The sequence below is a fragment of the Ceratotherium simum genome, chromosome 22 (genome assembly GCF_057802395.1).
Source record: "Ceratotherium simum simum isolate JZ-2026a chromosome 22, ASM5780239v1, whole genome shotgun sequence".
Taxonomy (NCBI): domain Eukaryota; kingdom Metazoa; phylum Chordata; class Mammalia; order Perissodactyla; family Rhinocerotidae; genus Ceratotherium; species Ceratotherium simum.
In genome coordinates this window covers 33,124,834-33,139,411 of record NC_141921.1, presented here as the reverse complement: position 1 = coordinate 33,139,411, position 14,578 = coordinate 33,124,834, and the positions used below count along the sequence as shown (strand labels likewise).

The 14,578-nt window shown below is 37.0% G+C and overlaps 1 protein-coding gene across 3 annotated transcripts in view; it reads right to left on the bottom strand.

Annotated features, from left to right (window-relative positions):
* Nucleotides 1–332: 332 nt before the first annotated feature.
* The window catches only part of HNRNPR (heterogeneous nuclear ribonucleoprotein R), a 36,548-nt gene continuing 22,302 nt past the window's right edge, over nucleotides 333–14,578 (bottom strand). For all 3 annotated transcript variants that reach the window (XM_004425705.3, XM_014783972.2, XM_004425707.3), the window contains 6 exons: nucleotides 13,461–13,637; nucleotides 11,690–11,825; nucleotides 9,023–9,228; nucleotides 4,360–4,509; nucleotides 1,743–1,864; nucleotides 333–1,613 (listed from right to left, as the gene is read on the bottom strand). In XM_004425705.3, coding sequence (XP_004425762.1) covers nucleotides 1,001–1,613; nucleotides 1,743–1,864; nucleotides 4,360–4,509; nucleotides 9,023–9,228; nucleotides 11,690–11,825; nucleotides 13,461–13,637 — 1,404 coding nt within the window. In that variant the 3' untranslated portion in view covers nucleotides 333–1,000. The remainder of the gene's footprint in view (nucleotides 1,614–1,742; nucleotides 1,865–4,359; nucleotides 4,510–9,022; nucleotides 9,229–11,689; nucleotides 11,826–13,460; nucleotides 13,638–14,578) is intronic.

Genomic DNA, 14,578 nt, shown 5'->3' with positions numbered 1-14,578 from the left:
CTGCTTTCTCAATCCCATTTTATTTAACGCAAATTATCCAATGCCTGCAAGAACGTTCAAAAGCCTTTGAACCTGTTTTTAATAAAAATAAAGGATAAAATTTCAAAATTAGAAAAGACTATGAGAGAACACCAATCAATGAAGTGCTATTTGGAATAAATACTAGAATTTAGACTAATCCTCAGTCTGACAGCCACGATACATATTGGAATAGACAAGAAATTTTGCCTGAATTTGATCACTCACATAGGCAGTTATACTTGGAAAACAATATTCCTTGCAAGAATTACGAATAAAATAATGTTTTAGGACACAATTGAATTTGAAATAGGTAATGTTTTGAATAGATTTTTGAGTTTTATTGAAATCTTACATGAACAAGAAATTGGAAATACAATCACATCAAAGAACAAATTGTCACGGCTTTGACGTTTAAGCCAAACAAATTTTGTAGGGCAGATTTCAAAAAGGTGTGAAGTTATAACAATTTAAAAACACAGTTAACCTACTTCTAGGAATGCAAAACATACAATCATAGGTTATTTTCAATACAAGAAAACTTAAATTTGTTTGCTTTAATTTCTTAAAACTACTAAGACAAAGCACTAGCTTGTATTTTTATTTACAGCATACTCCATACTCCTATGTGATCTATCCCAAATCCAAAAAATGACACTGTCCAAAACCAAAGGTTCTGCAAAATCATGATTTAACAGTGTGCTCAGCTTGTTTTGAAGCTAAATGAAGCCTGAAACGATAAAAGCATTGTAACCCCAGAATAAGGGAACTCTGCAAGCCCAATAATGTCCAAGAGCATTTATGAAAAGAGGAAAAAATAAAAAGACTTGAGTATATACACAATAGTGATTTCTTCAGCCCAATACAAATGGCAGCAAATTGCTACTTAAAGATGAAACAGTTAAGCCAATTTTTTTTTTTGAAGAATGTAGATCTAGAGCCAATCGTATCTTGCCAATATCATTTTCAAGCCCTCACTTGTCTATTTCCACTGTTGCCCATAAGTATCCTGATAAAATTCTTGGTTGTCATTATTGTAACCATAGTTACCAGAATAGTCACCACCTTGCTGAAGCGGCTGCTGAGCGATGGGTTGGGAACCCCAGTTCTGTTGGTTGTTGGTCTGACGGCGCTTGGAATCAGGTTGGTTGTACCCATCTGCCTTTCTCTTGCCTCCTACATTGCCCCCACGATTGCCCCGAGCTCCACGGGAACCACGGCCTCTCTGCTGTTGTGCAGGACCCCCTCTGCCACCCCTAGAGCCTCTTGGTGGTCCCAAAGGTGCCCCCCGCTGTGAATAGCCAGCTCTACCTCTTGGAGGTGGTGCTCCCCGCCCCCTTGGTGGTGGTGGAGCACCTCGCCCTCCCCTTCCTCCTCCTCTTCCTCTTACTGCATAGCCATCATCATAGCCGTAGTAGGGATCTTCATAGCCTCCACGATAGTCGTGATAATCATAACCATAGTAATCATCATAGTAATCTTCATAGCCATAGTAATCTGGAGGGTAGCCATATCCACCTCTCCCCCCACCACGACCCCGACCTCTAATTGGAGGTGGCATTCGAGGAGGAGGGTGATAGTAATAATCTTCATACCTAGCAACAGAGGGAAGGGAGAAAGAAAAAACAAATTAGTTTACTTCAAGACTCTTCCTGATTTTATTAACCTGATCTCTGTTATCAAGTTATTCTCTGTTCAAAGTATTTACTAAAATGCAAACTCACGCAGTGCTTCTGGAGGCTTGTCTAGCAGCTTGGCGCTCTTTCCTTTTCTTGTCTGGTGGCTTTGCAAGGACTATTTCAATTTCTTCCCCTTCTATTTCTTTGCCATTCATTTCATCCATGGCCTATACAAAGTTAGAAAAATAAATTTATTTTACAAGTGACAGTATTTTAAAACCTAACTATATAAACATGTCTGTGCCATTTAATGTACTTAATAAAACAATTTACTTCACAACTATTATAATCTGCTTAAGATGAATCTAGCCAGAAAGTAATAAAGATGAATCTAGCCAGAAAGTAACAAAAAATGTACTTGTTTTCCTCGATCTTATCCTCATATACATAAATTACATTGAGCACAAATCCTATGTCCTATTACTATATTTAAAAAGGGAAAAGCTGCCACAGCTGCCTATTGTGGCTCCTTAATTTCAAAACACAACTCAAAGCTCACCCACGCCAAAGAAGCAAATCTACATCTGGGAAAAATGCCAGTATTAACACAAACTTTTCAGGATTCAAATTTTTAAATAAACACATGGCATTCAACATGTAGGTCTTACTCTGCTCTTTCCTAAAAATTTTAAGGATTTGAAATAACAAATGAGGTTATCAGTAAAATTCAGCAAGATACTGACCAAAAAAAGCCTAGGTTTCCCCCGTTACACTTAACCTGGAACATATTTTGCCTGACCAGTTAAAAGCACAGAGCCCAGAAAAGGCCTGGACTAATGAAGACTCAAGTACTCACCTGGAAAGCAGCAATCACACGCATACTATTGCTCTAGTCCTTCTACCTAACAGCCTGCCTGCCATACTTCAAGGTTCAGGTACATCAGTAACAAAACATCACCTCCTCACCACAGCTTTTCTGTTAACCTGTACAACCTTTCCCTTTCTGGACACACACAATAAAATGCTCTATCCATAAAGTATCTAGACAGAGATTAAATCAGTCTTCCTCTAGATGCTAATTTCCCCCTTTTACCACCTTAGCTCCTTCAGCTAAAGAAACTAAATGAGTCTACAGAAGCTTCCTGGTATAAACAAAAGAATGAAGCATCTACTCTCTCCCCTGGCCATCCTAAAGAATGTGATTCCCAGTTGCTGAGCTAGAAATTTCATAATTTCATAGACTTCTTTGGCAAACCACCCTACTAGTTTTTACAATTATTTTCAATTAGGGACAACCAGTTATTTAATACCAACTAAATCAAAAGAAATATTTAGAAGGTACAAATTTATTAGTTATCTGTGTTTCATACCATGGCAATTTCAGAAGGCAAACACTCGATTTTGTTCTAACCTGTGAATTTTATAATCAATTTTGACTCATTGTATCGATGTCTCACTACCATCAAAAAGCTAACTAATAAATTCTAACTAGTCAAAGATTCTATAAAGCACATTTTTTTTTTTTTTTTGGTGAGGAAGATCAGCCCTGAGCTAACATCCATGCCAATCCTCCTTTTTTTTTTTCCCCCTTCTTCTCCCCAAAGCCCCATTAGATAGTTGTATGTCATAGCTCCAGATCCTTCTAGTTGCTGTATGTGGGACACTGCCTAAGCATGGCTGGAGAAGCGGTGCGTTGGTGCGCGCCCGGGATCCGAACCCGGGCCGCCAGTAGTGGAGCACGCGCACTTAACTGCTAAGCCACGGGGCCAGCCCCTCTATAAAGCACTCTTAAAGCAGTACCCCAGGCAAAAAACAAAAACAAATAGTGCTCCAATTAGAGGTGGCACTAGTCCACTGACAGAACATGTAGAAAAAGAACCAAGTCTCAGTCACTGAGGACTTTGGATTCATCTTCCCAATTACATAAAAAGGTTATTATTAGTGTTTTGTCTTCTTTTCCTCGTCTAGGAAAGGAGAGAGGAACAAGAGGAAGAAGAAACTGGAAATTTCACCCATCGAAGATGGTGCTGATCAGTTATCAACAGAAAGCATCAGAGTGTTCAGGTTTTCTGTTCTAGATACCATATGAAAATACTTTTTTCACACTTTTCATTACTATCATCAAGGGGTAAATAGACTAATATATGCAAGAAATATCTCTAACAACTATCAAAACCAGCAAAACATAGTCAATACTATTAGAATTCTAAAACCACTCAAGAAAAGCAAAACTATGAAGAACAACCATTCCCTCAAACACATCTATTGAATTAAATATGCTGTACTGTATGTAAAGTCACGTACACTGCTCAGTTTCTTTTATAGGTCCACAAACTAAACAAAGTAGTCATAATACATTCATTACCTGTTTAGTATTTACAGCAGGTAATTACTATACTTTGTAATATTTCCAAGGCATCATGCTATCAAACTTGAGGCTTACAAAAACAACAGATGAAAAATAACTTGCCTGAGATCACAAACCCAGTTAGCAATAATCAGGCTTGAAATATGGAGTCTTACCTGTTATACCACAACCACTTCACAGGGTTATTAAAATATTAAATAAAGTTCAATAAATAAATTCTATTAAAATAAAGTTCCAGAGTTTGGCAAAAGCTGAAAACCATTTTTATTTCAGTTTTTAAAAGTCACTTTATGTGTTTAGCAAGTTTCAACAACAAAATTCAAATATCAAGAAGCAAAATTTCAAAAATTCTACCTTAACAGCTGCTCCTCTGTCTTCAAAATGAACAAATGCATAATCTTTCAACTTCTTCACTCTTTCAAGTTTTCCAAATTCAGAAAATGACTTTTCCAATATTTCTTCTGTAACTGTAGTAGCCAAGTTTCTCACAAATAAAACTTTCACCTAATACAACAAATACACAAAATTGGCATTGTCTATTTAATTTTAGCTGAAGCCTTATAGTAAAGTATTTCTTCCTATCTTCATGGCATAGGCTTTTCTTCTCTAAAATATTAAGTGCTATCATAGAAAGATGAAAACGGTCAAGAAAATGATTCTGATATTAGTCACCAATTTATATAAATTACTGGTTCCTTCTCCTGCCCTGTCATTAAAGTACATAACACTGTGAACACGACCTTCAAAGAACCAACACATAATTATTACTAAGCTAATTTACAAATTTCACAAGGCCCTAAGTTCCCCCTAAAACAACAAGTTTTCCTATTTTTTTCCTAGAACTGGATAAGCTGATCCTAAAGTTCATAAGAAAAAATAAACAAGCAAGAATAGTCAGGAAAAAAACAATAACAAAATTCAGGGACTAGCCCTACTAGATGTAACAAACTACAATGCTTAAATCATTGAATCAGTGTAGTGTTAATCTGGATAAAGATAAAAGTTGGATCCGTACCTCACACTATACACCAGAATAAACTCTAAATAGATAAAAAATTTAAATTAAACAAAAAAAAGGGAAGAGGGTTGGGGGAGACCAAGTATTAGAAGAAAATAAGGGTGAGTCCTCTATATAACACTGCACTGGGGAAGGCTTTGTGACAAAATCTCTGAACTATAAATCGATAAACTATAAAGGAGTGATAAACTCAACTACTAAAAATCAAAGGCTTCTACATAACAAAAAATTCCATAAGCAAAGTCAAAAAAACAAATGACTGGGGCTGGTTCCGTGGCGCAAGCAGTTAAGTGCGCGCGCTCCGCTGTGGCAGCCTGGGGTTCGCCGGTTTGGATCCCAGGCGCGCACCGACGCACCACCTGTCAAGCCATGCTGTGGCGGCGTCCCATATAAAGTGGAGGAAGACGGGCATGGATGTTAACCCAGGGCCAGTCTTCCTCAGGAAAAAAAAAAAAAATGACTTACATCATAAAGAGTTCATCTCTCTTTCATATCAGAGAATAAGAAACTAAGAAAAAGCTCAACAGAAAAACTACTGAATAGAAAAACAGACAAAATTCATGAATACATGGTCCATACGAAGAAACACAAATGGTCCTTAAACATATTAAAAACTTAAACTCACATACAGTAAGAGAAGAAAATCATAACAGCTTTGAGATACTATTTGTTGTCAGATTTGCAAAATCCAAGTTTGACCATACAACATTTTGACAAAGATGAGGAAAACAGGCCTCGTACTTTGCTGGTGGGAGGGTAAAATGGTATACCTCCCACAGAGGGGAATGTGGCAATCTTAATATATTACAGATGCATTCACCCTCTGGCCCACAATTCTATCCTTGAGAATCTATCCCACAGATATATCTACATTTGTATCAACTGACATGACAGAAGTTTATTTATTACAGTATTGTAATAACAAAAGATCAGAAAAAACTCAGTGTCCAGTCGGACGAATATATTACGGTACATCCACAGAATGGAATATTATATAGCCACCAAAAAATGAGCAAGAGCTCTAAGAGGTGACATGGAAAGACTGCCAGAATACACCATTAGTAAGACATGTTTTTTCCCATTTTTACATCTCCAAAACAGGGATCTAAGTTACAGTCAACGTGATAGGCAAGCACTACGTCATAATTTAACTGGCAAAATTTTATAATTTCTTAGTGGTACATATAATAATGGTATCTTCAATGGTATCTTCCTTTGAGCTGGTGAAATATGCGTCAGTAGGTTACCAGCAACAATTTGAGTAATAAGCAGGGAAAGAATATGTACTCATATTTGCCTGTATTTGCTTAAGGAAGCACTTAAAAGGATAGACTAGAGACTACTAAAACTGGACGCCTATAGGGGACCAGGGGCATATGGCAGATGGAGCTAGGGGTGGAAGTGGGACTTCTTCGTCTATCTTTCTATATAATTTCAATTTTTGAGCTGAGGAAATATATTACCTACTCAAACAAAAAAATTAACACACTCACTGACCAAATTGTTGCCTCAGGTAAAAGACTATATGAATAAAAAGGATTTGGGGAGAAGATAATTATTCAAGGGGGAAAAACATCCAACATCTTCCACCTCTACCTCCCTTTATTTTTCTCCATGTTGTCAATATTGAAGTCTCACTCGACATTAGACAGGCCTCCAATGATTTACTTTTTTCTTTTTAACTCAACATGGATCTTTTATTCTTTTCTGAGATGAAATCGTAACATACTATATAAAAATTACTTGCTGAAATGTGTTAGAAAGATACATTTAGGCTCTTAGGTTCTGCTTGATTATAAAACTGGCCCAACTGGGCAAAACAATCTTCAATGAACTGTAACACTGACAGAGTGAAGTAATAGCAGAAGCCTTATTCTTTAGGGTAAACTCCCCTTCCCTATTAGAAAACAATAAAGGAGTCAGTATTATTCAATCAAGTTCATTCAATCAGTATTGTTCAACTCTACAGAGTAAACTTCCTTTTCGTTCTGAAACTTCTTTTTTGTGTGTGTGTGAGGAGATCAGCCCTGTGCTAACATCTGCCAATCCTCCTCTTTTTGCTGAGGAAGACTGGCCCTGGGCTAACATCCGTGCCCATCTTCCTCCACTTTATATGGGACGCCGCCACAGCATGGCTTGCCAAGTAGTGTGTCGGTGCGTGCCCAGGATCCAAACCCTCGAACCCCAGGCCACCGCAGCGGAGCGCGCGCACTTAACCGCTTGCGCCACCAGGCCGGCCCCTGAAACTTCTTTTTGATCCAGAAAGACTAGTTACTAGAATAAAATCTTGAGGTTTTCTAACTCTATAACAAAATTTAGAATGAATTTCAATCTGAAACGTTACTAGAATGATGTGAAAAGTGGTTGATAAGCAAATTACTAGCTACATTTCAGATTTTTCTGGGGATTTTACTCCTCTCTTATAATGTGTAATATATCTATAATGCTATTTTAAAAATGCTTTTATAGGAAAAGCAATACAGGCTACACTCAGTTTCTACATGGTAGATTCAAAGTTGTAAGGGATCTTAAGATATCTATCCAACCCCAGTAAAATAGATAGTATCCAAGTCCAGTAGTTCACCCAAAGTCACAACTGTATTAGAAGAAAAAACAAGTAGAATAAAATCAAGCTAATAAAAAATAAAAATTAAAAAATCAGGGCTATTTAGATTTCCATTCCTTTCCCTGACACCCATCTAACTCAAGGAATATGAGAAAAAGATATTGAGCAGCACATCTGAGAACCTCTCTGGTTCAGTCTCAATGGATCTTCTCTGCTTAACTCAAACATGTCTTTGCCTACAAATACTTTATCATAGTAGTATAAACTAGGGCTCTCCTCCAAACTAATGACAATGAGGACTGTCTCCTCAGAATCTGGAATGAAAAGCTTGAGGAAGACTTCTCAGTCCAGAAGAATCCAACCACTAATTTATGCCCATCCATAGAGCTGCTGGCTCCCTGAGAAGAAAAGACACATACACTAAAATACTCAAAAACGCACTACAAGCAGCAGAGATGCAACTCTGATGTGTCCCTTCAATCCCAGGGGTCACCCAAAGGAAAGCCTAAGAACCAGGACTCATGGCACTATCATTTAAGAGGCAAAGATCCTGGCAATGCAAGTATAAGGCTTAGGAGGAAAGTGAGGGCCCTCTACAAGACTTGCCATGCATATTTTCCCACTACCATGTTATAGCAAACACGATAACCCTTTGCCTTTCTTCATGGGGACAATACTCTAAGGGAACTTTTTAAAAGAAGAAGATTGAACCTGTGCTAACATCTGTTGCCAATCTTCCTCTTTTTTTTTCCCTCCCCAAAGCCCCAGTACATAGTTGTGTATCATAGTTGTAGAGTTGTAGCTCTGCTATGTGGGACACCACCTCATCATGGCTTGAGGAGCGGTGAGTAGGTCCGCACCCAGGATCTGAACCGGTGAACGATGGGCCGCCGAAGCGGAACACATGAACTTAACCGCTACGCCACCGGGCCAGTCCCTCTAAGGGAACTTGATCATTAAAAAGAAAAGCTTTAAGCAAGAAAAATTGGCTATAAATCTAAATAAAATACGATTCATGGTCACGTAATAAAAGTCATAGCACGGTCGATGAAGATTATAATTCATAATCTCCAAAACATTACTTCTCTCTTTACTCAACAAGACCTTGTCATTTTTTTTCTTTTTTTTACCTCTGTATCCCTCACAGTGCCTAGCACTAAACAAATTCTCAGCATGTATAGAAATACTTAATTGAAGGGATTTCATTTCTGTTCCTTTGGCATATTTAATCTACAGGAAAAGGGATGGTTAATGGGAATTCCTGGATACCAAGACAGGCTGTTAAGTTTCATGTTAAAGCAGGTCCTTGCGTAAATAGCTAGGATCAAGAGCTTCAATTTGTATTTATTGTTAAACTCGAAAAATTTGAGTTTTATTCTGAGTATGAATTTTAAATGTTAACTGCATCCCCAATCCCAAGGAATTGCATTTACCTTAGCCATGACTTCTGGATCTGGTTCTTCCACAGGGTCAGCCCATTCAACTGTAACTACATTTCCCCATACTTTTACTTTTCCACTCATCAGCCGGCGTCTGGCTTGTGCTGCTGACTTGTGATCCTCATATTCAAGGAAGCAGAACCCCCGATTCTTCTTTTTGTCATCGGGTTGATGATAGAGAATAACGTCCACCAAACCCTCTGTTAAACCAACAGCCAGATATATAAGCCAAAAGCATCCACCACACATCTAGTGATTAGGCAGACCTAAATCCACTTGCCGAAGAGCAAAAAATAATTGAAGAAGTCTCAAAGTGATTCACTAATTACCTAGTAGACAAAGCAGTATTATTAGACACAGGGTTTGGAACAGTATTTTACGTTCCCTTTTAATTTTAGGGGTCCTGAAGGTACAGCCATAAACAACAGGTCCAACTACTGTATTTTAACATAAAAATGTTTTAGAGTGTTTGACATAACATGACTTTATAATTTATGACAACACTACCTAGGAGCTTAAAAATCAAATTATTAATATAAATCCAAGAGAACTAACATTTAACCACTAGTCATGACCAAAAACCATCCTTGGATCTAACTTAAAAGTTACTGTTTTTACCACGAATGAAAATAACTGCTAAATACTGGTGTTCCTCTGGTCTTAGTCCTGTGCCCTCATCTTTCCACACATGCTCTTTCTAGGTAATATCAACTAGTCCCTCCTTTTAAATACTATCTATATCCTTAAGAATGCTTAGATTTTATTTCTGGCCCAGATTTAAAGACATTTCAAATTTAACATATCCAAAACTCCACCACCACTCCCCAAATCTGTCTTTTCCAGACTTTTCTATCTCATAAGCAGTACCATCTCGCAAGCTCTCAAGCCAGAAACTGAGGATTCATTCTTGATTTCTTCCTTTATTTCATCTCCCCTATCCAATTCCAAGCGGATCTACTTCTTTCCATTTCCACTGCTATCACCCTAATCCAATTTTCTATCTGAACTACTATGACAGCCTCCACTAATTTATTGGCTTCTACTCTTAACCCTCCTCAGTCATTATCCACATAGCAATAGGAATAATATTCCGTAAACATGAAACAGATATTATCTGCTACTAAGACCTTTAAATACATTCTTATTATACATACAATAAAATCCAAACTCCTTACATGGTCTACAAAGGCCCTGCCTGCTTCATCTAATTCTACCTCTAATTCTACTTTTTAACAACACTGGTCTTATCTCAGTTACTTTAATACATCACGTTCTTTCTTGCCTCAGAGCCTTGGCATGTATTGCTCTCTTGGAACACGCATCCCTTTGCTCTTTGTATGCTACATCCTCCTCATTCTTCATGTCTTGGATGAAATGTCACCTTATCAGAAAAGCGAGCATTCCACAACCAATGAAATAGGGATAGTAGCTATTCTCTAGCTAAATATCTTTTATTTCCCTCTTCACAGTGCTTGCCACAATGTGTAAATATTTCTTTAATTTTTTGTCTTATCTCCTTTCTCAGAATGTAAGCTCTTCAAGGTCAGAGAAAGATCTCTCTTATTCACCACTGTACCCCAGCACATAGCACAACACCAGCACTTAATGGGTACTGGATAAATGCTTGCTGAAGGAATGAATAAATGGATATGAAGCAGAAAGGAGCTGGTAGGTAATAACAAAGTGATGAGATCAAAGAACTGTGTGCTATTAGGAGTATTTGACCAACACAATTATGATGGATAGTGGCAGTGGTTACAAAGTGGGAAGCTAGAAATCGAGATTTCAGAGTGAGTAGAATTTCTGGCGACAAGATCCAGAATGAGATCTGGATGTGCGGGAGCTGAAGTAAAGGACTGGACTGAGGTGATCAAAAAACTAGGAAGCCATGGTATTGGATGGTTCTTCCACACAGATGTTAAAAGTACTAAGAATAAGTTAATTGAGGGCAGAAGAGGAAGACTGTGAGCCAGAAGCAATCTTCAATTAATGAAAGACTGAAACCAGAAGAGCAATAGATGACAGCTTGAAGGAAGGGAAAAGGATAGTGCGTCTGGATGATAAAAATGTAAAGGAACAGAGGTTTTTATAAAGGGAAGTAATGGTCTAAAACAATGTCTTTTAAATCGTAGCTAGCATTAGTGGATCTCCATCAGCATTTAAAAAATGAAATAGAATAGGTTATATGTAATAAGTGCAAGTATGGTTTTTGTAGATTTTGTTTCAGTTATATATAAATGTACATAGACTTGTGATATAAAATGTACTTCTCAATCAATTCCATGGATTTAGAATTGGCAATTTTGAAAAATCTGATCTACACAGGACAACAAGAAGGAAGAAGATAAGAACTCTCATCCCGTTGGCCTTAAAGCACACTGAGCGTCAGGGCGGGAAAGCCTTCATTCAAGGGCTGAGAGCAAAGGCTCCGACAAAAGCCAAGGTTCAATTAAGGCAAAGAAATGAAGGGGACATTCTAAGAAACTGAGGTCATGAGGGAACTTGCTTAGTCCAAACTACTACAAAGCAGAAAAAAGGCAATTTAATAGACACCGAGTAGACATTTAAATTCTTAGATTAATATACACCTCCTTTTTTTTGCACTTATAAATAGTACGACAGATTTCCCCAAACTAACTTCTAAATACATTTTTGTTTTACCTGTGACTTTACTGAATTCTTCCAGAATGTTTTCTTTAGTCTTATTCTTCGGAATTGATCCAACAAAAAGCCTGTTGTTTGCCACGGAAATGCACACTCCAAGGTGTTTACCAGGGCGAATTTCATAGCTGTCACACTGCAAGGAAGAAAAGAACCAGATACCCCACAACCACCCCAAACTCAGGACAACTGATCTCAATCTAAAAAATGCAACAATTTAAGGTCAAACATTCCCTACTTCACAAACTCACTGAGTTCCCTCATGCTTGCCATAACAGAAATGTGTCTTTTTAAACTTGTTAGTCTCTCATTTTAGTTTGGTTTTGTTAACCTTCACTGCTTCTCCATACATAAACGACTCAGTTATTCTCTTTATTTTTAAAAATATCTTATTTCATATTTCAATTTTATCTATCTGAAAAATTTTTTCCAGAGAATTTCAGAAAAAGTATCCAACACTGATCATTCAGGGCCCTTGGAGATGAAATTAGATACAGATAAGTCATAGGCAAAACAACAATATATAAAGAGTAATAACTATGTTTAATCAATGGAAAAGAAATTTAGAGGAATTTCACACTCTACACAAAACATAGAACTCTAAATGTATACATAGAAGCTTTTAAAGTGCATATCAAACACAATACTTTCAAAATTATATGAAGTAATAGGAATAAAAAATGTTTTATTTAAATCACTATTGTGAGGGTTTTCTTGATAAACTTTAGCTTATGTTTTAACATAGCTTCTTATGTTATAACATTACTTACCCATTAGTTTACTAAAAGATGTGGTTATTAAAAAACAGAAACATCCATATGTTGCCAGAAACGAGGAAACAAAGCCTTGAAAACTTCTCAACATGAAAAAAATAAACTGGAAGGAAAAGTCCATAATAACTAAAATCTGAGTCAAGCTGGAAATGGATCTAATTTAGAGGCAACTAATGAAACCCAAAGCCCTGGTAGAGGTCACCGTTCTAGAAGGACTAGAACTAGACTAAGTGACGCCTTTAGATGTCTGGCAAATGAGTGTGCCAAAAAACGATTTTGTTATTTTAAGCTATTGAGATGGCTGTATCTTAATACAGTAGAAGTGAAGATACCTAATTTGCAGAACTTTGTAACTACTACTACTACTCTGAAATAAGTACCAAGGGTAAAAGGCCCTACAGAAAGGAAATTACTAGAAGACTGGTTATAAAATAGGAGAAAAAGATTAAAGACAGAGAAGACTGAAGGGCCTGGAAACAAAAAGAACAAGAACACTCTTAGAAAATGAGTAAATTGTATGATTAGGTATGACAAACATAAAACAAAACAGATTTACAACCATTTCCTGAATTGTGTCCTAAGTCACTGTAGCCCATTGTTAAGTTCCCCAGAACCCATCCCAGCCTTCATTACACTTTAAGAATCCTATCCTAAAGTTTAACAGCAAGAATTGACATCCTTTTTGTCTAAAATCAAGAGAGAACTGCAGAAGCCAAATATTCAAATGAAACTTTAGATACTGATCACTCTGATGAATAACTTCTTAGAACTATGGGAGACTTTCTCTAACACATTATTTCTTGGGTATTTTCATTTCTTCTTTACTTTTATAATCAGAAAAATAGAGAAAAGGTCACATATCAACTCAATCAATATAAAAACATTCAAAGCAAAAACTGATAAAAAAATGAAACAACGTTGACTGCAAACATTTTTTAATTGAAGTAATTCTCTCAAATAATGACTTGCTAGACAGTGGGTTTCTGTTTATCACATACCAGTTTAACAGCTTCCTGCGCAGCTTCCTTTCCACAGAAGGTGATAAATGCATACCCTCTGTTCTGACCGGACAGTGGATCCATCATAAGACGCAGATCCCAAATGGGACCAGCCTTTTCAAAAAGGGGCACCAACTCATCTTCATATAAATCTCTTGGTATTTTACCTACAAAGACCTGAAATAAAACCTCTGTATTAGAAATCCCAATGTGAGCATTTGATTTTAGAGCCCCAAAGCCTGTCTTTTTTTTAAGGGGGGTAGGGGCACAAAGATGGTTACAGAGGAATGGGGATAATTTGAATCTCGTGGAGCTAACCCTAATTTTTATTATAATGACCTTAAGGTCATCCACACAGAACAATATTCTATATTGAAAAATGGAAACTGTTTAATAAGAATGTGCAAAACTTGTACTAACTTTAAATTTTGAATTTTTATAATGTCTTTTTCTCATAAAAATAGAATAAAGGGCATGTATGTATCTTCATGGAAATATGATGTCTGAATTTTTATAAAAACAACTGAATCAAAGATTGATGTGGTCTTCTTGCCGTTTTCTCAACTCTAAAATCTTTACTAAGGGCGGCCCTGTGGCTTAGCGGTTAAGTGTGCACGCTCCGCTGCTGGCGGCCCAGGTTCAGATTCCAGGCGCGCACCGATGCACCGCTTCTCCAGCCATGCTGAGGCCGCGTCCCACATACAGCAACTAGAAGGATGTGCAACTATGACATACAACTATCTACCGGGGCTTTGGGGTAAAAACAAAACAAAACAAAACAAAACATCTTTACTACTTAAAACTCCCGTGCTTCAATCTGTCCCTTTCTCTATCAGAATATTACATTATAAGGTATGAAAAAAATTCTTCACCATTTGAAGATCTGGTGCTCTATCTTAATTAAAATTATATAAGTAGGATTAAATTATAATATACAATAATGATAAATCAGAATTAAACAATCAGAAACCCTCTCAGTATTTAATATCAGACTACAATTTTTTTCAGGTTTTCACCATGTCAGCAACTTCAAAAACAACCTTTTCTGTTAAAACATTTGCAATCCACACACAAAGTCTTAGAGAGTACAGTGTTTGCACGAGAGATGAATTTTTCTA